Consider the following 22,814-nt stretch of genomic DNA (forward strand, 5'->3'; position numbering starts at 1 on the left):
CAATGAAAACAACTTAGGTGAAATGTTGTATAAAAAAATAAATGACAATGGCAAATTTCAAAAATAAATGCAAAAAAAAAATACCAAAATATGAAAGTAACCAAAATGAAATAACTGAAACAATCCAACTTTATCAAAAGAAGTATGTCCAGCCTAACTATGTAAAACTATTAATTATTCCTGATGAAATTTTATTAAGTTTTGTAGAAAATTTTATTGAACTAACATTTAATGAATATGCCTATATAAATACAATTGAAAAAATGAAAATAAAAAAAAAATGCGTTATTATAAATATATTAGAAGCTCAAAAAAAGTTTTATGAGTCTAATATGACTGAAAATCCTATTTTTAATTACAACATACCTGATGAGAAAGTAGATAATATATATAATATGTGTAATGGAGATAAAATCGATTTTAATTTATTTCATGAAGCAAGAAGAATAATACAAATAGTCAAAGAGAAATACACAACTTATGATAATTATGAAGATTACATTTTTGGTAATGATCTAGTCACAAAAGAAGAATTTAAAAATTATATATTAAAATATTTACAAGATAATAATGTTGAGAATAAAGTTAAAGTTGGGTTCAAAGAAAATTTAATATCAGCAATACAAATTTTTAAAAAAGGCAACCAATACATTTTACAATTGCGACCCCAAAATATTAAGAAAAAAATGATTCATTTTTTATGTAACCATGAAATAGCTACACATTTATTAAGAATGATAAATCATGACAATAATAATTTAATCCAATGGGATATAAATCCATGTCATGTTACTGAAGAAGGTTTAGCTGTTATTAATTCTATGTATTCATTAAAGGAAAAAAATAATTTTTTAATATATCCTGCTTTAAAATATTTAGCTGTCTGTTTAGGAAAATTTTACAACTTTTCGAAACTTTATATATTTTTAAATAATATTATAAAAGACACAGATAAATGCTTTAGATTATGTGCCCGGGCTAAGAGAGGATTAAGAGATACTTCTTTTCCTGGTAGTGTATATCATGATCAATTATATTTTATTGGATCTTATAGTATATTAAAATGGCATAAAAATATAGATTTTCAGTTATTATATTCGGGAAATATTGGACTAAAATCCTTAAGAAATATTTCAAAATATGTTAATGTAAAAAATAATATACTACCAAAATTTTTATCAAACCAAACAGAATTAAATGCTTATTTAGAATTTTTGGAACATTTATCTTGTATAAATGGGATAACACCTGAAGCATGTAATTTTATCACCATTGAAAAAACTAATTAATAATCAGTTCATATTTTTTTCATTGCATCTTGTTACACACAACGAAATGTATATATTTATTGGATATTTCTAATAAAATTTTAATCATATTTTATTCGAAATTTGGGTATTTATCTCAATTTTTCGAATGGTATATGTGTCTAACCACAAGCATTTATAAATAATGACATGCATATTATAAATATTTTGAATTCTAATCATTAATAGTAAAAAATGTTTGCTCATAATTTTTTGCCTTTTGCATATTAAAATGATATTTATTTATATACAAACTAGCTAAAAAAAATATTAATATGCAGTGCAGCGAATAATGCTGACAATTATTTCACAAAAATTATCATACAAGGAAAATAAAACAAATTGAAAAGCTATTCACATATTTTTTCATTTTTTTAATTATTTATATTCTAATGTTAATTGTTTTTTCCTTTCCCATTGTATGTAAGAAATTCAATGCTTTCATCTGAAAATATATAATAATTTGTAAGAACAAGAAAATGAATTCATTAATTTATAAAGGAATATACATTTTTGAAAATACAGAATTGCATGCTTATATTAACACCGGGTATATATAATATATTTTTACTTAGATTATATTCCACCGCCTTTATTTGACTTCCATCTTTTAGTGGTATTTCTTTTTTTGCTTTATTAATTATGAATATTGTATCTTTTATATATTTATAGATCAAATCTAATTTTTTAAGTATTTCCTAAAATAGAACAAATATATATATATTATTATGCTTAATCCTTTATATAATTATAATATATATTTACTGCATCCTCGAAATTTCTATTATCATGCCTTATTATTTGTTATTTATGTATTATATATTTTTTTTCTAACATCCTCTAGGTTATTAAAATCGACAGTATCTATGAAGTATGGATCTTCGATTATGTCTTGGGCTTTATTTTTCTTTTCAGAATTACTTCAAAATAGTAGGAAAGACAATAGAATTCACATGATTATTAATTTGTATAAGCAAAGTATATTTACTTATGTATGAATAAATATTTTAAGTAAAAATAAATTAAGCTATTTTGTTTTATTTCATACACATCATCCTTTTTAATATTATAATGTCTTAATTCGGGTAAAAATGAAGCAAATCGACATAAAAAATTGTCGATGCACGAAATTATTTTGTAAAGTAATAAGGCATCTTTATTATGCTCATTTATGTTTTCTTTTAATTCTTCTTTTATTTCCTTTTCATTATTTACAATTCTTTCAGATTCTTCTTGGAGGTGCTTATATTTCGCTTCCTTATCCTGTATGCATGAATGTGTAAAAGGAAATATGTATAAAGGTTGTTAATTTTATATATTCCTCAAAAATTAATGAATACATATATATGGATGGAAATATGCACACGAATATAAACCTTTGATGTCAACATCAATAAAAATATCAAAAATTATTTACCATTAAAATTAAATTATTTTTTTCCTCCAATTCCTTAATCTTTTCCTTTATTATATTTATTTTTGCGTTTAATTTTTCCTTTTTCTTTTTTATGAATTTCCTAGAACTGAATATAGTCTCCAATCTGTCAAACATATCTAGTTGAACAAGCTCAGTTGGATTATCTTTGAACTGGTCTAAAAAGCTAAGACTTTTTTCCCCTATAAATTTTTTTACACATATTTATAAATGTTATTAAAAAAAATCATTGAAATTTTATAGTAATATGCTATACTCTCTCTCTATTTTTTTTTTACTTTCTAAGGTTTCGTATCTCGCTTTTTTAATTCGTTCATGCATGCTTCCAATATTCAATTTAAATTTTTTAATTTGTAAATCATATAGCTTGATTTTATTTTCCTTGTTTTTTATCTTTTCTTCTAAAATAATTTGCCTGTCATAATTATCCTAAATTTCAATTATGGTTGTGTATGTCTGCATTTTAAGAATTTTTTTTTAAGTAACAATTTTTTGGGAATAATTTGTTTTTATTACTTTCATTGCTTGTTTATATTCTTTTATTAATTTTTCTTTATTAGCATTGTATCCTTTTTCCTTAAAACTGTTTTTTTAAATGTGTATAGCATATGAAATATTATTATATAAAAGTTAAAGACATATTTTTTAAGAGAATGGTGTATCTAACAATACATTCCCTTGGATCAAGTGATATAAATAATGGTGAAATAAAAATTATTGCTAAAAAATTTTATTTTATCTTTGTGTATATATGTGAATACAAAAAATGCAGTATCATATTTCTCATAAAAACTAAGTAGACATTTTATTTTAGTATTATAAGACCAGTTATTATTATGACTTCTATATTTATAGACACCATATGTAAATATAAATTTTTTAACCTAAAATAATCTTCCTTGTCGTTGAATATTTGTTTAATTTCCGCACATTTTCTACTTAAATCTTTATGTTTACATTTTAAATCCTAATAAAAGTAAGCTTGGGGCTTAAACTATAAATATTGTACACAAGAAATTATATATAGATATATTTATATATAAGATTGTTTACCCTTAAATTCAATTTCTTTTTTGTTATTAAGGGTATATCAAGATTTTTATTGATTGATGCTGACATTTCAGCATGATCATTATATTGGCCCTTAATATTTTCCATTTTATTTTTTCTTCCTTATATTCACAATATTTTTAAGGAATATATAACAAATTAAGAATAAGCAAATTTATATAAATACATAATTGAAATAAAGATATGTGTATTTTTTTTATACCAAAGTATTATTTTTTTCCCATACACAATTAATTAATAAGCCGTATTTTTCATTATAAAAAGGAGGAAAGAAAAATAAAGAAAAGAAATTTCTACATTTCTTATAATTCTATATTTAATACATATCTTGAGTTTCCAACTCTCGTGGAGACCTTATTTTTTTATGTGTGCATGAAATATTTTTGCGCATTCTCATATTAGTTGCAATATTTCAAAATTTTAAATAATTTTAAAACTATAAAATAGTATAAAATAAGAGAATGTGAAATAAAGAATATAGATCAAGGCAAATAAAATTCTCTTAAAAAAAAAATATATATTTAAGACCGACGACAAGCCCATTCATTGGGCCTATGCAAAATGGTGCATATGAATTTTATTTTTTTTTGTAAGGATGTGTGTATAGAGCTGAGGGAGAAAAAACATGGTAGAGAAAATATAATAAAATTCATGTAATTATATTCAGTTTAAAATTATAATGAAGGTTTATATTTAGTACTGTTAAAAATATTAATCAATAACAGTTTGTTATTATAAAAAAATATTGATGTTAACATATTAAAATGCTTGTATAGGTATTTCTGTAGGTCTATTTTGTTGCTACCTTATGTCTTGTTTGATATCTAATATTTATGTAACTATATCATTGCAATGATATTATTTTTATTATCATAAAAAATATTTGTAGTTTTTTATATGCTTATATATATATTTTTTATTTTATAATATAAATTACGTAAAGACAACAGATTATTAATTGGAATACAAACTATTTATACTAATTTTTTTAATATAATTTTATCGTATTTTTTTTAGTATTATATAATTGCATGTTTATTAGCTTTTGTTCATTTTAGGCTTATGCGCATGAATATGTTTATTTCCATATATATGTATACATGCCTTCGTCATAATATTGACACAAAATATGTAAAGAATCAATGTTGAGTAGTTATTTGTAAAACATTATTTTTCCCTTTTTGTTGATTGGTGATATAATTTTGTTTCATTATTTATTTTTTTTAACTCATATATAGTTATAATTTTGTTCTTTTCTCATACTTACCTCATAAATTTAAGCGCACTAGAAATATAATTATTTAATTAAAAAAATCTAAAATTATTTTTTAAAAAAAATGTTCTCAAATAATAGAAGAATAATAATTTGGGAGATACTCTTTTTTTTCACTTATTTTCTAAAAAATGGTAATAAATATTTGCTGTCTTAATAATATTCGGTTTCTAAATCATGGAACTATTCTAAGATCTTGCAAAAATATCTGTTTGCACAACCTACCTAGTGCAAGAATCCATAACAAAATATACATGTAAAATCATATACATGTAACGATTAATTTATTCCGTTTTATTCGGCCCCTTATTTATCAGGTGCTCAATGTAGCGATATATTTCCAAGGAGTATGTATTTAAAAAGGGTAATAACAAAAAGAAAAAGGCATTGTTATTACACTATAATATCATGATATTATGAGCCCATAAATAAAACACCAATTTTTACTTTCCTATAGAACCACCCTTCTAATCTAGTGCATATTTTTAAAGATACCAATGGTGAGGGAAATTCAATATATATATGTATATTATTATTTTTTTAATTCAATCTTATTCTCATATTTTACTTTTCTTGTATCTACCACATGAAATACCATCGTTTTGTTCATCCATTTTTCTCATTTATTAAAGCTGCTAATATTTCAATTGGCACCTTATTTTTCTATCACTACTTTCATATTCTGATTATTCTACAGATGATCAACAAGAAAGTATGACAATACAGAAATATTCGTACGATGGTTTCTTGAATTTGCATAATGAACTACTAAACTCAAATGTGAGTATAACCCAAGAAATACAAACAAATAATATGCTAGATGTTATTGAGCATCTTGATGAATATCGTGCTCATAATGATAATATATACGAGGTGTTTACAAACTCTTGTACATCTTTTGTAGAAAAAATATATACAGAAAACTTTTTAGGAATAAATAAGTCACTGGTGTTACTTAATGAACTATTAATAAAAGAAGTAAAACATTTATTATTAAATAAAAATGAATTAATATCAGAAAAAAATCAAATAGATGAGGAAAATTTTAAAAGAGACTTAGTTGATAAGTTATATGATGAATTTTTACAACAAGAAAAATCGGAAAAAGATCAAAATATATTACTTTATTTTAATAAAATTAACATGACATATAAATTAAGAAGTTTTATAGATTTATATTCTGCTTACACACCAGAAGCTCATGAAATAATATTAAGTTTAATACAAATAGATCCATCTAAGATCACTATAAACTATATTGCAATTTTAAACAATTTCGAATATATATTAAAATCAAGCGATCCATATATATTATTAAAGGATTATTTTATTGGAGATGAAAATATTATAAATATGTCTTTAAGGACATATTGGATATGTCTAAAAAATTTATATTTATATTTTATATCATACAATTCTCATATTTTACAAATATTAGGAGACGAGTTTAAAAATCGAATTTTTAAATATTTAGATAATGTTATATGTAAGAAAGAAAGTAGAATTATAAATAATGATAAATCAAATTATTTTCTTAATATGTATAACTTTTTTGATGCATTTTCATCTCTTATTATATCAAAAGTTTATAACTCTAAAGTTATTATTTTAAATGAAAATGGCATTCTTATATCTATACTTATGAATACCTTACCAGACAGATTAATTCAATTAGTATCAAATAAATATTATTCTGATACTTTAATTCCTCATAGATTATTTTTAGATTTTGCTTACCTTTCAATTCATAGTAAATTTTCTATTTTAAATTCGTTAAAAAATTTTGGAATAACATCTATAAGTATGAGCAATACCTTATCTCTTCCCTTTGACACTAAATACACCTTATCTAGTGAAAGTATGTCTCATTAATAATTTTTATTATATATTCAGTTTCGTTTGTTTATTTGTATATATACTAAATTCCTTTTTTAATATATTCATTATTCATCTTTTCATTAGCCATTGATCTATCCACTCCTTCAGAAATCACAATAACTTCCGTAACTTCAAAGGAAAGTGCAACAATTAAAAAATCTATAAAAGAAGAAATATTAAATGATGCCAAAAAAACAAATAGTGATAAAGATAATCCTAGTTTAAATCGTTATAAAACTATTAATGATATTATTAAAGCATATGATGAATCCAATTTAGTAACTGAATATCATATATATAGATTAATGATAGATATAGCTAAAGGGAATTTGAAAAATTTAAGTTTATTATTTTCTATAGAGATCATAAATTATATCAATGATCATTGTGAAGATGTATATATGGAAGACGATGAGACAAATAATCAGTCATCAAATGATAATGAAGGAAGCGATTATTCCAAGAATAAAAACAAAGAATCAGAAGAAGAAGAAAAAGATATAACAAAAAATATGGAGCATATATTGGAAAATGATATATCATATTATAATGATACAGATTTTCAATTTCATAATTTTAAAAAAAAAAAAGATGAACATAAAGATGAGTTGTATGATAAATCCATAGAAAACGCCTCAAATAGCTATCTAAACGATAGTGAAGAATTAAAAATGTTATACCAATCTCTATCAAGAAATAAAGATAATAGATCTGATAGTTCTAGTAAACAAATTGAGATAAATGAGACTGTAAGTGACAGTGGAAATGAGATTGGAAGTGACATTGGAAATGAGATTGAGACTGATAATGGAAATGGGACTGATAGTAGAAATAGTAACGAAAATAGTGACAGAAATGATAATGGGAATGGTAATAGAAATGCTGGTTGGAGTATTGGTGAATATGTTGAGCCTATAGTAATAATAACCAAACGAACCCCCAAAGGGAAATCCAAATTCATAACACCAAATAGTTCCCAAAATGTGAGTAATTACACTAATTTGGAAGCAAAAAACAAAGAGCAATCATCTAGTGACAATAATGATAATTCATCTTTTCCTTCTAAATTATCTTTCTTAAGTAATAAGAATGCCTATAAGCATATGGGCTTGAATCAAAAAGAAATACCAAATTATTTTTCAGATATAATAAAAAGAAATGATGAAAAGTATTCCTCAATCAATCAGTCTGAGTTTAATGTTGATACACCATCAGATTCGTCCGAAAATGTAACTGATCATTACACATCTTCAACAGAAATGAGTTTTAGTGAAAAAGGGCATATAAAGAAAATCCCAGAAATTAAAAAAGAACAAAGTGACGATCAAAATCAAGACCAGAGTATTATAACTGAACAAAGTATCCCGTTTAATGAGTTAGACACAGTCACAGATACAGATAGCGATGCGGAAAATAAATTAAAAGGGTTATATGAATTTCCGGTAAGCCCATTTCAAAATATTAGTAAGGGGGATAATGGCAATATGGATAGTATAGACACCAAATATACCAGCTTAAATTCTAATTTTACTACTAATAGCACTAATGATGATACATATTTTGAAAAAAATGCGAAGGAAATGCTAAACAGTGCAGTGTTTCTAAAAGATATATGTAAAAAAAAGAAAAATATTTTAAATATAGAAAAATTAAGAAGTATTAAGGAATTAAAATATGATTTATTAAGAACAAAGTATAGTATATTATATAAGAATTTATTATTTTTAAACGACAAAAATTTAAAAAAAATATTTGAATCCACCTTTTTTGATTCAGATCAAATGAAAGATTCTATTATTAGAATTATGTCTGTATATGAAATAGGAAATTTAAAAAATATTTTAAAAGTTAATATGAATGATTTAAATGAATATTTTTATCAATCAAAAAATATATTTAAAAATAAAAAAAAAATTTTATCATTTTTTAGTTTAAATACTGGTCAAAATGTTATAAATAAAATCGAGACAAAATTATATTCTGTATTTACAATAGTATGGTTACATTATACAAATTATTTAAGAAAAATATTAGATATATTTTCACAAAATGAATTAAATGTGCTATCAAATATGTATTATACACTTATGGTAACTAATGAAGATAATCACCATCTAAGTCTTTTGAATTATTTCGGGTTTACAGATGTTTTTATTATGTATATATTATTTGTAGGATTAAAAAAAAATATTCATTATATAAATCAAAATAAGTCTTATACAATTCAAAATAAGCAACTTAGAAATATAGATCCTATACAAATATCACGTGGGTATGATGGATATTATTATATTTTTAAAAATTCAATTGCTACTAAAGTTTTAGACCCAAGTCAAGGGATTAAGTATAAGATCAATGCTGGATTCACTCTGAATTTCTATACTGTCAAAAATATAGGTAATCCTTTCGCTCATATAAAATGAGTTTCCAATACATCTTCAGTATTCTATATTATGAAAGCAAGTACGAATATATATATACTTATTGACACATAAATTTCATTTGCCATTTTGCTTCTTTCTTCTTTCCTTGCAGATAAATACAATTCTGATAGTATGATAAAAATAAAATTTGAACTAAGCAAAGATAGAAAAATATCCGTATCGAAAAAAATTTTATATGCAATACTAGACCCCATAAAATATGAAGAATTCATATATAACAAAAGAGATAGTAATATAATTGAAAAATATCCATCTCTTGTAATATATAGAGAACACATTGGAGATACTATTAATGATATATCTTCTTTAATTACTGCTATTATATGTGGAAAATTATATAAACTGAGTGCGATCAAAGCATGTATAGAAACAAAAAATGTTTTCCCACTCTTTAGTGAAAAAATTAATTCGATTATTCATAATTTTTATAACAATAGCATTAGTTTCAAAAACACTGCTTTTGTTTCAAACAAAGAATCCTATAATATTTTCAGCGATTTTTATCATAATCCAAAAATACGTAATAAATAAATTTTAATAATAAAAATAAAAGTTGAATAAGCTGTAAAATTATTCAATTATATTTATGATGGGTTACCAATTTCGTCTTTTGTAAATATCCAATTTCCTTATGACTTGATTGTTCTACTGTATTTGCTTCATTCTATTAGTATTTTATTACTTTATTTTATTATCCATTATTTTATCTTTTTTCATGTTAAAAGTTATGGATACCCTGATTCAGCATCTAAAAGGGATGGCACAAGAGATAAAAAAACTGTCTAACGAAAACCAAATAAGATATTATTTTTCCTTTACTTATAATTTGATAAAGGCGCATATACTAAGTGGAACTATTCCCGACAATGAAACAAAGGATGATTTATTTTCGTTAGAGGAAATTATTTTTAAATACAAAATATACAGTCAAAAAATAGCTACTTCTATTGTTAAATTAAGTAGAAAATACCCAGGTATATAAAAATGATAAAACATTTTTTTATTTGCATAGATGTACATGAAATTGTGTTTTATCTGTAATATAATTATCACATTTTCCAAGTATATATTATTTATATCATACTTTATTGGTATATTTGTTGACAAAATTAACTACGGTGATGTTAACTCAATTTTTTTTACACACTTCTCTTTCCTTAGGCAATCAAAAATTTATAAAGACCATAAACACAATTTCCCTAATTTTGTATAGAATAAATATAGAGGAACTTTTATCTCATGTTGCTAATAATGAGTATCCTGAGTTTCAAAATGAAATATTAATCCTCGATTTAATGGATATAATAAATATAGTTGTATTCTTTAACAAGGTATTAAATAAAATTATAAAAACTGTTGAATTGGAAAAATTAGTAGATAAAGAATATATAATAAAAATTAATATAGATGAAATAATAATAATAGTTGAAAAATTATTCAATAAATGTGAAAATTACTTTTATGATATAATAGACAACACTATAAGAAATACAATAATAAATATCTTATTAAAAAAAATGAAACTTACATTTATTTACTATAAATATTTTTTTGATAATAATATTGAAGAACTATCGTTAAAATTTATTAATAATTTAAAACAAAAGAAATCATTTATTATGTTTTATGAACCAAATAATTATTATTATCCAATTGAAATTTCTTATGGCAAAATAAAAGATTTTGAACAAATATTTTTTTTAGATTTAATTGAATATAATTATTCTAATAATAAGACTTTTCACGATAAATATTCTATAGAAAGTAAAAAAAAAGAACCTAAACAAATTTTGTTAAAATTAATTAAAACTACTAAAAGTATATCTTTATTATATCATGTATTTAATATTCCTAAAGAATATAATGATAATCTATTTGATATAATCTTTGATATTGCCAAGCAATCTTCGGTTTATAACACATTTGTTCAGAAAAGTAGATTATGGGGACACAATGGTAAGATATCTGTGTAAACCCTGTTTTACAAAATAACACCATGCATCCATGTTACATATATACTACATGCTTCCTATATATATACATGCTTAATTTTCCTTTTCCACTTTTTAAACCCCCTTTGAAGTCCCTATAGAAACACATTTTAAACTTTATTTTGCAAATTTTCAAAAATTAATTAGATACTATATAGAAAGCAACAAAATAGACAAGTTAATAAATTTCATGCTAAACTATAACGAATCCGACATAAATATAAAACATTTTCAAGAAGAGGATGAAAAAATGAAGAAAGATAAAAAAAATAATCTATATAGTTGTATAAAAGAACAATGGTTATATAAATACAATTTAAAAGATATGAAAATATATCTGCCAAATATTAAATTAAGAATTAATTTGGACACACAAGATATAAAAGACTGTGTTAATAAAAATTCGAATTATTCTCATTTAGGAAAACTAACTGATATTATGTTAAATATATTAGTTTATGAATTGGATAATATTTTTAATGCTCAAAAAAAAATGAATTTATTATTTTCGACTATGAATATAGAAATGGAGGATATTAGTAGTAAGTTATTATTTAAAATAAATAATATATTAAATACTAAACAAAAAATATCCCTTTTTTATTATTCAAAAAACGCTCTAATGCATTTTACTGAAATATTAAGTTATCATTATAAAGAAAATATAACATTATACTCAGAAAATTCCCAAAATGGGTATGATATGCATTCTTTTAAATCTCAAAAACAAAAAGAAAATAAGAATAAACAAATTGTAATACTTAAGAAGGGGCATAGATTCAAAGTCTACGAACAAAATCCTATTTTCCAAAATAGTGTATATAGTTTGCAGAACGAGGGTAAGACACAAAAAATGGAAATACATTGTTTGCATATGTGATAAAATAAAATGTTCATATCATCATAATTATTATACATATGCATATCACATTTTTTCATTTAGCTTACTTTCTGATGCACCGCGAAAAGGTAATGAATATAAGTAATTATCTTGAGTCTTTAGAAATACAATACTCAGAAACACAAATCTCAGCTATCGAAGATATACATTTAGTTATAATAAATAACATAAAAGATCCAATGGATGTTAATAGTATTCATAAAATGATTGACGATTTAATAAAACATAAAGACGTTGGATCATTAAAAACTAGTATATTAGAAAATTTGATTGATTTAAATATATTAGATAATAGAAATGATAGGATTCGAAATAATTATTTGAATATATTACATTTAGAAATATTTTCTTTATTTTCTTTTGGGCCATACCATAATATATATAATTTATTAGACGAATTATTTTTATTTGATAATAAATTATTAAACTGGTTCAAAAGATGGATAATATTAAATAGGAATGTAAATTATGATGATCATGATAATTTCAATCAATTATTATTTATATCTTCTCTAAGATATATGCTAAAATTATTGAGTATGAAAATTAATAAAAAAATGTTAACAAAAAAGCACTTCAGGTATATACCTAAATTACACGACAAAAAAGAGGAGTCAAAGTATACAGATTTAAACTTTGAAGAAATTAAACCAAATTCAATTTTAAAAAATAAAATTTATTATAAAAAAGACAATGATAATAGTGATATGGGTAAAATTTTTTTAAATCGTGTCAAAGAATATAGAATTAATTCCAAACTTCGAGATAAAATTTTAGAAGAATTGGACAAATATAAATTTTCTATATCATTAGATCATTATAAGCAAGATTATTATTTTTTATCTTTAGTAGGTTTAGGTTATTCATATATTAACAAATTTAGTGAATTAAAATTGGGTCTATACAAACCTGTTAATATTACATTAAAAAAGTTGTATAATATATTTTATATTACTGAATTAATTGAAACAGTGAATGTATTTGTAAATGTAATTGTAAATATTTATAAAAACATATTTTATAACAATAGTAAATATATAATTTCCGATGGGCAAATAAAATTAAGTAAAGAAAAAAAAGAAGAATTAGCGAAATTTATCTTGTTAGAAGAAAGTATAAACATCGATTGCTTACATAATCGCAAAGGGCATAAGTTTTTTACTCATGATAATTCTGATGATACAAATTATTCATTGTCTAATAATGAATATTATTTAAATTATATAATAAAAAATGTATGTGATTTTTTCTATTCTGTTTTTAATTGTTTTCATGATAATACTTGTTTTTCAAAAAATGAAAAATCTGCTAAAAATATTATAAATACATACCTCAAAAAAACTGGATTCCAAAAAAACATGATATGGTTGATGCCATTTTTATCAAATCATTTTAAAAGTTCATTAGTTATATTATACATAGAACCGAATGATGCAATTACTTTATATAAATATCAAGATAATACTTCTACAGAGTTTAGTATACAAATATTACTGCACAATGGCAAAATGTCTTTAATACTTCCTACCTATTTTATATACACAAATATATTATATATGACTACTAAAATATTTGTAGAAAATGAAAGACACATTAGAAGTGTTTCAAATATGAATACTACTAATAATAATGACCCCACTGATATAATTAATAGTAACATGGAACCGTTGTACAGGATAATTCAAAGTTGCAAGTTAATAAGTGATGAATCTATAATAAACACACAAAAAGCAAATCATTACTACAATACTTACTTTGACATTATCGAATACAAATTAAATGCACTTGTTTCTAACAAAATTGGATTATATAACTTCTTAATATCTATAAGAGAAGATATATTAAATTTTAAATATTTTTTGTTTTATAAAAATTTAATACGATTTTTAAGATTGATGGATATACTCCTAGAAGTCTTAAGTTCAAATATGCAAATATATTCTGACTTTATATATTTTCAAGACATATTAAATACACCCAGTAGTTTAATAGAAAGTTCTATTAATAATATAATAACATTTTTAGAAAAAGAAAAGTTTGACATTTTCAACAGAAATCAGAAAAAAAAATATTATGATATATTATTAGATTATTATAATAATTATTATTATAAAACCGGAGTATATTTAAAATTACTTGATTTTATTTTGAATAATATTAAAACGGATTTAGAAATGAATCCAGATTTTGTTATTATTGATCCAAATAATAAACATGAACAAAATACTAAGCAAAGAAAAATACTTATGCTCAAAAGTTTTGAAGATTTAATTATTTGTGAGCATATAAAAGTTGTATATAATATTATGAAATATGTAGAAATTTACATAGACAATATAATTAATAATGTTATACATAAGACAGAAAAAGAAAATAATGAAAAACCCTCATTAAATAAAAAAAAAATATTACGAGAATGTTGCTTAAAATATGATTACAATGAATTAGGAGCAACTGAATTAACAAAAAAGTATTTTTTTGAATTGGAAAGAAGACTCATAAAAATTTTAAATTATTCAGAAAATTTACAAAAATTATCGAATGAAGAATTGGATTACGAAGAATGGTATTTTATTGCATCTAAGCTACAATTAGAGAAATTTAAAAATAATGAATTAATATATTTAAAAATTTTGAATCAAGATATTTTTTGGAAGGATGGAGCTAAAAAATGTACCTCAGAATATCAAAAGCGGTTGAAAGCAAAGGAATTATACATAGATCCCAAAACTGTGAAACTACTGAAAAACCCCAAATTAGTCTTTTCTGAATATAAAGATACTATTTACAAGTCTAAAATTATCAGAAAGAGACGAAATTATGATTCATTGAACAATACAACAACTGAAAATAGGAACTATTTTAGTTTGAAAATGATAAACAATAAACAACAAGCCATTTCCTATTTATGGGAATTTATAAATATTGAAATTTGTATTAATGGAAGTAATAGCAATTTTGAAGATATAAAATATAAATTAAAAAATAATAATAATTTTTTAAAATATATAAAAATATTAACCGAAGAAGAAATATATAAGTTATTCATTGCAATAATAACATTTCATAGACTTATTGAATCAATAGATGAAAAAATATTTAATAAGTATAAAGGTTATAGAATTAGTAATATGATATTTAATGAATTAATAGATAGAGGTATATATATAGCTGGTGATTCACTAATATCAAGAGAATATGTAGAATCCATATTTGTTTATAATTTATGGAAACAAAATATAAAATATGTTAAGGTTAGTAATGTATTAATTAAATCACCCATTCCTGCGAAATATGCAAATTATTATTCGTCGTCTATAATATTTAAAACACTTCGATTTGTTTATTCAAAACCAAAATTTAAAATAAAATTAATAAATATGTTATCTTATATTATATATAATATTTTTGAATTAGATACTAGTAAAAAATATATAATTAATACAATTTCGTCTGAAGGAATATTAAGAGGTGGATTTGATATTATAAGACAGGTTCTATTGAAATTAAATGTAGGCCTTGATGGACTTATTACTATGTATTCTTCAATTTTTATAAATATGTATTATATTGTTGAAAATTGTTATATACAAGATATAATTGAAAATATAGATTATAGACGCATGTTTTCAAATTTATTTTTTTTATTACATAATTCAATAGAAGAATGTTATATTAAAATATTGTTAAACTTAATCTTCGATAATTCAAATCTTTTAACATTTGTAAATAAACATGATATAAAAGTAAAAGACATTATTTTAAAATTTAAAAGAATTTTTTTACTTAACTTTGGAATATATATAAATTTTTTTCAACACCTATATGATAATATTGAGGCGAAATTTATAACATATATAAAATATTATGTTACCAAAATTCTAAATGATTTATTACCAATTAATGTTAATACTATTGAAAAAGTTTTTCATACTGAAAAAGAAAATATTAATTTACTAGAATTTGTTTCATTTCATGATGAAGAAAATCTTCTACTTATTTATACAAACATTATTACCCTTGTAAAATATGAGCCTTTTATTCAAAAATTTAGAACAAAGGCAATTAATAAGCATAAAGAGTTTTTCTCGAAATCTAAACAAATAGAAGTATCGAAAGATTCTCTTATTGATATTATGTATAAAAAAGCAAATGAAATTGCTATTTCTAAAAAAATATTTTTTTTAAAAAGACATATTAAGAATAATCCTAATCAAAACAAAGATCGAATATCGACTGACACTCAAAATGGTTCATTTTCTACTATCAAAAGTGATCAAAATGATAAACAAGATAAATCTGTGAAACAACCAAAATTGGAATCTTCACTGCCTTCCAATAGAAATAAAAATTCAAAAGAAATAGAAATATATAATATCGTCCAAACAGATGCATATAGAACATTGAGCTGCTTAGAAAAAATGTTCATATATGCCTTTGATATTTATAATAATGATAATTTATCAAAAAATAAGATAAAAATATGTAGTTCTTTGCATACCTATGATTGGATAAAAGAAATATATAGAGTTATAATACAAAAAACAAATAACATTGAACATAGTGTATATGGATATACTCACTATCTCCAATTGTTTACAAAAGTTAATGGATTCATATGTGAAGTAAATTTTAAAATTAATATGCATGGAAATACAAAAAAAAGCAAATATATATATTTTTTAACTAAAAGAAAATACAAAAATTCAATAGTAAGTTATAATGTATTTAGAATACATAATCAATTATGTTTTTTACTTATTGAACATACAACTGAGAATGGTAAGCATACCCATATATGTTATGACGCAGAAATTATACCCTTTTACAAAATTAATAATGTTTCCAAATATTTTAATGATTCTTTTACAAATATAAATAAATTACAAAACAAAGGTAAAAGACATGAAGATGCAGAAACTAATAAAAATGAAAACTATAAATATCCATTCAATTTAATTAATAAAAATAATACATCCCAAAAACATAAAAACGATGATATAGTACAAGAAAATATGCATTCAGATATGGATCAACAAAACAGAGGAAAAAAGAACGAAGGAAATGTTTCACAAATAAATAATCAGGAATATAATTATCCTAAAAGAGAAAATGATTATGAAGAAGATAAAAATATTTCACGAAAAAGTTTACATACTCGTGGAACTAAGCCGAAGAAAATAATTGTAAATAAAATTAAAAGATGGAGAGAGAATGTTAACAATAAAGCTGAAAAAAAGACACTAAGTACCACTTTTAAAGGCGTTAAAAAACCTTTAAAATATACGACTACAAAACAAAAGAATATAAAATTTAAAAAAATTGAAAAAGACATAGATTTAAACAACGAATACGGAAATATAGAAAAAATTAACAATGCCTTAAAACATTTCAATGATAAAAAAATTATTAACCAACTGCTAGATTTTGAATATTTTCATTCTAATAAATGGTCATCAAATATATTTAATTTAACTATTGACACAATGAATGGGGATAATGAAAATATTAAACTTATTTTAGAGGTTGGGAATTATAATATTCAAATTTCATATCAAGTATATTTTAATAGTTACAATAATAAAGAATCTTTTCATGAATTAAATAATTTTATTAATAAAAATATCATAAGAAGTGCCATAACAAAAAAGTTAAAGAAATATTCTAAATTAAATTATATTATTAAAAACATATTTATTCATAATAAAAATATTAAAAATGTGTCCTACGAAAAAATAAACACACATTTTAAATCGGATATTAGCAACTTAGAGAGAAAAAATATAATTAAAAATTTATATCCAAAATATAGTCAAATATATCAAAGAAATATAAGAGAACAAGAAAACAAGCATATCACAGGAAAAGAAAAAATTGAAACAGACACTCAAGTTTTAGAGATACTAAGATTTGCATGGTATAAAAACAAATACGAAAGAAACACATGTACGCTATTAGTAGTCAAGGCAATTACACCCCTCATATTAAAAGGGAATTATAGCCATGACACTTGTAACACAAATGAAAATATTGAAAACGTGATGAAGTTTATTGAAAATACAAAAATTAAACCCGAAACTAATTATGGCCAGGAGTTACACAATATCAATGACCATGGGGGAATAAATACTGATGATGATGGAGTAAGGATTCAAAGTAAGGACATCAACGAAGAAAGTGAAAGCGAAAGTGATAATGACAGCGAAAAAAGTGAAAAAGAAAGTGATAGTGACAGCGAAAAAAGTGAAAATGAAAGTGATAGTGAAAAAAGTAAATATGATAGTGGAAATGAAAGTGATATCGACAGCGAAACCGAGAATGGTGGTGCGTACAAAATGAAACCGAAAATAGGCATAAAATATAAACGACATAAAAAACCAAAAGTACAAAAAATTAAAAAAAACTATCAGGAAGAAAACTATTTTTCAAACTATGAAGAATATTTTAATAAAATATACACATTAAGTGAGGAAGAAAATTTTTATATAAAAAGAAGAATGGACAAACAAACAGCAATGGTAAAATATAGGCTTATCTTATTATCTATAATAATAATTAAAAGCAATAATTTATATACAATTAAAAAAATGAATAATATTAGTAATGAATATTTAAGGGATAAATATAAAATATATAAAAATATTGAATATAACCAAAAGTATTTATTCAGTAAAAAATATGTCTATATTGAAAATAAGCATTATATAATAAAAAAAAAGCTGGAATGTTTAATGGAATTAGAATTTTATAAATTTTTAAAAATATCATTAGAAAAAAATAATATTTTACAACAATTTCTTAATGATTTAACTGCTGAAATTTCAGAGATAAACAAATATTTTTATAAACATAATTATACAAGTAATTCGAATATCCACTCTTCTAGTTTTTATTTAGACCAGATAGAAAACATCAAATTTTTATGTCCTATTTTATACGAGTTAAAAAACAAGGAAATAATTGATTTGAAAAATACTTCTAATATTGATAGTTCAATAAAATTAACTGAAAATGAAATAAAAAATCAATTAATTGAATGTGAAAAAAATGTTGGTTTTTTTGGAAGTAATATTTCTTTTTTCGGTAAGCCCTTAGATGACTTTATAGGGAAACATCGTGTTCAAAATATTGCAATGTTTTCTTATGAATGTGAAAAATCTGTTTTTAATGGGAAAAATTTAAGCGAATTAGATAGTTATCATAAAAATTTTTGTATAAATACTATTCAAAATGAACTAAAAAACGATGATAAACAATTTGGTAATATTAACACCGATTGGGGAGATATGTTATTTAATGTATTTTCTTCAAAAAAAAATAATAGTAATGCTGGTTATAATTACAATGAAATAAAATGCTTTGGATTTGCAGACAAAGATGAGCTAAAAAAATATGAGAAAAAAAAAGGAGCAAAATGCCAAATCAATATTTTAAATAAAACAGTTAATGTTTTACAAGATCTTATTGATAAATATTATACAATAAAAAAAAATGGTATACATAATGGAAATGCATATAATGTATATGTATTATATAAAAATATATATATTGTTATGTTATACAAATTGATGTATGAAACACGATCATTTAATCCGCTACGTATACAACAGAGATTAAACCCAGTAGGGAACAACTATACTAAATTATTATATAAAAAAAATAAATCGTCTAATTTTGCAAAACGAATTTTTGAAAAAACAAGTACCTTATATTTAGAAATAGAACTAATATATAATGAACATGATTTTTTAAGAAATGTCCATTTCCCTAGCGAATCAGTGGATATACTTATGCACAACCATAAGCCATTTAGTGAAGATGCGTATGGATATGGACTATCAGAAAACCCTAATAAAATACTTAATGAAGGTGAAGAAAATACAAAATTATACTTTTTTTTTGTTCTTTCTTTATTAGGGCATTATCCGGAAATACAAAAATATATTTTACAAGCTTCTGAAAATGTGGATATGATTTACAACTTGTTAGACATAAATCTTGATGATATACAAAAAAATAAAAATATAGGAAGCCCAAAAAAAAATCCTAAATACGATCATTTAAGAAATGCACAGTCAGAGCCGAACATTTATTCGGATGATCAAACCGAATCAAAAGAAAAACTACAGAAACAAACAAGTAGTGAAGAAAAGAGTTTTTTTTCAAACCTTCATGCAGCTGCGTATAATTATTTATTCCCCGAAAGAAATGATCAAGGGAAAGAGGATGATAAAAAAAGTGGAGAAGGAAGCAAAAAGGAAAAGGCCAAAATAGAAGATTTTATTTGGATGGGGAAAGATCAAATAGACAACATTAAAAAATTAATAGTAGAACATAAATTAGTAGATATATTTATAAAAGGAAAAAATTTAATAAATTTTAAAAGTTTTTTACAAAATGATAATTATTTGGAAGCATTTAAAAATTCTTTAGAAAATGAATTAAAAAAAAAAGATTTTTGTCACCATTTTATTAAAACAACTCCATCATTTAGTTTCAATAATTATCATATTCCTCATTTATTATTGTTTGCATTTTATTATGGATTTTCTGATATTATAAGAACAAGGAGGCCATATATAAATTTAGAATATAGTATAAACCGAACAATTGATAAAAACAAATATATATATTCATATAGAACTCAAAATTATATTAATTTTAATTTAGAGCCAGAAAAAAGAGATTTACTAAATAAAATATATGAACAAATTGCAAAGTTTACTTATAAATCAGCTTTACAGCATATATATAATAATAAAAATAGACAAATTTTATTTGAATTTAATAAAACGCAAAGTGAGCATTTAAAAGATATTATAAATACTAGTATCAGCAAAAAAGATGATATAAATATATACACCAAGAACAATATAAAAGAAATTACAAATGTTATTAAAATATTTGTTGAAAATTATATTTTAGTTTTAAATAATTATCCATCTAATTTTGGTCTTAGTAAGCATTCTTCCTTATACAGCAATTTTGTTAAAAATATTAAAAAGTTCTTTTTTTCATTTAACCAGCAAAATAATATAATATATATTATTACACAAAGAGATATTTATTATAATAAACAAGTAATTAAAAATATAAAATATAAAGAAGATATTATTAATATTATTAAACGACTTTTAGATTTTGTATTATTAGCATCTGCAAGACCATATGATACTAATTCTAATATTAAGAATGATACATGCTTAAATGAAAAATTGTCTATAGGGAAAAGAAATGCTATTAAAATTTCTAATGTTATTTCAGATATTAGCTCTGATATTAGTCCGCATTTGCCCCAATCCCCTACTATTAACCCATCTTCAAATATAGACACTGCAACTACTAGCAATGCAAATTTTAGGCATATAAAAAATGTTAACGGACAGCAATACAGCTTTTCTGAAGATCCAGGAAAAAATAAAAAAAAAATCGTAAGCAAAGAAAGCCTAAATAGTAGTGCAGAAGAATGTAACACCAATAGTAAAGATGGAAATCTCAAATGTTTCGTATTGGTAAATTATTTATATCGAAAAGTTCAAAATGTATACTCAGGTTTAATTGATAAAGCTATTTCTTATACATTCACTTACGGATTTGATTTGCTCGTAAAAAATAGTATATATCTTTATGACCAAAAAAAAAGTTTGGTATATAAATATATAATTTATTATGTTAAAATGTATGTTATTCAAAGTTTAGATATGATATTTTTAGTTGTACGTGATTCAGAACTTAGTGTTCCCTTAACAAATGCAGATTCAATTAAGAATAGTATATTCGACATGTGCTTATTTAATATTCAGAGTTTATCGGTTCTATCAAAAAATATATTAAATATTATAAGTGAAAAGGAAATAGAACATATTCTATCAGATTTATTTACAATTATACATATAAATTATATAGGAAATTCACGATTTATTGAAAATTTAATTAAAAATATTAATCTAGCTTTATCAAAAAACATAGCATTAAAAAAAATGTTTGGAGATTTTATATCATATCTTTCCATTTCATCTATACAAACATTTGAATTGTTTTTTCATTCAAAATACAAACAAAAATTAATTAGTATTATTATTACATTCCTTAATAAAATATCAAAAACAATATCAAATATATTAGAAGAATCGTTTTTCCAGTCTTATATTTGCACAAATATAATTAGGTTAGGGGAATCATTTATAAGTGAATTTAATGAAGAAAATACTGTCTATCGATTTTTAATGGATATTGGAGACATTAATTATATGGATATTATTATTTCTTATGCATATAAATATTTTCCAAAAATAGTAAATGACTTTATGCAAGACTAATATGTTCGAAAAAAAAAAAAACATAAAATTTTCTTTCTTAACTAATTTTTTTTGGGGATAAATGTATTTCTCTTGAAGAGCTTGAATAAATCAAATATCCCAATTTTTATAACGAGTTTTGATAACTTATTTATGCATTGTTTGATTGCATTTTCATATTATAATTTTTTTTCGTATTAATTTAATTTTAAATTA

The 22,814-nt window shown here is 22.4% G+C and overlaps 3 protein-coding genes across 3 annotated transcripts; 2 read left to right on the forward strand and 1 right to left on the reverse strand.

The window, feature by feature from the left end:
- Positions 1-41: 41 nt before the first annotated feature.
- Positions 42-1,289, forward strand: PVVCY_0901140 (conserved protein, unknown function; the record flags this gene model as incomplete). Its single annotated transcript, XM_008626455.1, has 1 exon — positions 42-1,289. One exon carries the CDS (start codon positions 42-44, stop codon positions 1,287-1,289), a length of 1,248 nt encoding a protein of 415 aa, XP_008624677.1.
- Positions 1,290-1,702: 413 nt separating this feature from the next.
- PVVCY_0901150 (conserved Plasmodium protein, unknown function) lies at positions 1,703-3,900 on the reverse strand (the record flags this gene model as incomplete). Its single annotated transcript, XM_037634315.1, has 9 exons — positions 1,703-1,752; positions 1,879-2,005; positions 2,143-2,227; positions 2,356-2,570; positions 2,725-2,924; positions 3,021-3,171; positions 3,259-3,325; positions 3,627-3,709; positions 3,796-3,900. The coding sequence occupies 9 exons, from the start codon at positions 3,898-3,900 to the stop codon at positions 1,703-1,705; spliced, it is 1,083 nt and encodes a 360-aa protein (XP_037490426.1).
- A 1,535-nt stretch (positions 3,901-5,435) lies between these two features.
- Positions 5,436-22,619, forward strand: PVVCY_0901160 (conserved Plasmodium protein, unknown function; the record flags this gene model as incomplete). Its single annotated transcript, XM_037634316.1, has 9 exons — positions 5,436-5,450; positions 5,544-5,586; positions 5,784-6,944; positions 7,049-9,361; positions 9,500-9,928; positions 10,134-10,382; positions 10,570-11,364; positions 11,492-12,238; positions 12,343-22,619. The coding sequence occupies 9 exons, from the start codon at positions 5,436-5,438 to the stop codon at positions 22,617-22,619; spliced, it is 16,029 nt and encodes a 5,342-aa protein (XP_037490427.1).
- Positions 22,620-22,814: the final 195 nt, after the last annotated feature.

The sequence above is a fragment of the Plasmodium vinckei genome, assembly GCF_900681995.1.
Source record: "Plasmodium vinckei vinckei genome assembly, chromosome: PVVCY_09".
Taxonomy (NCBI): Eukaryota; Apicomplexa; class Aconoidasida; order Haemosporida; family Plasmodiidae; genus Plasmodium; species Plasmodium vinckei.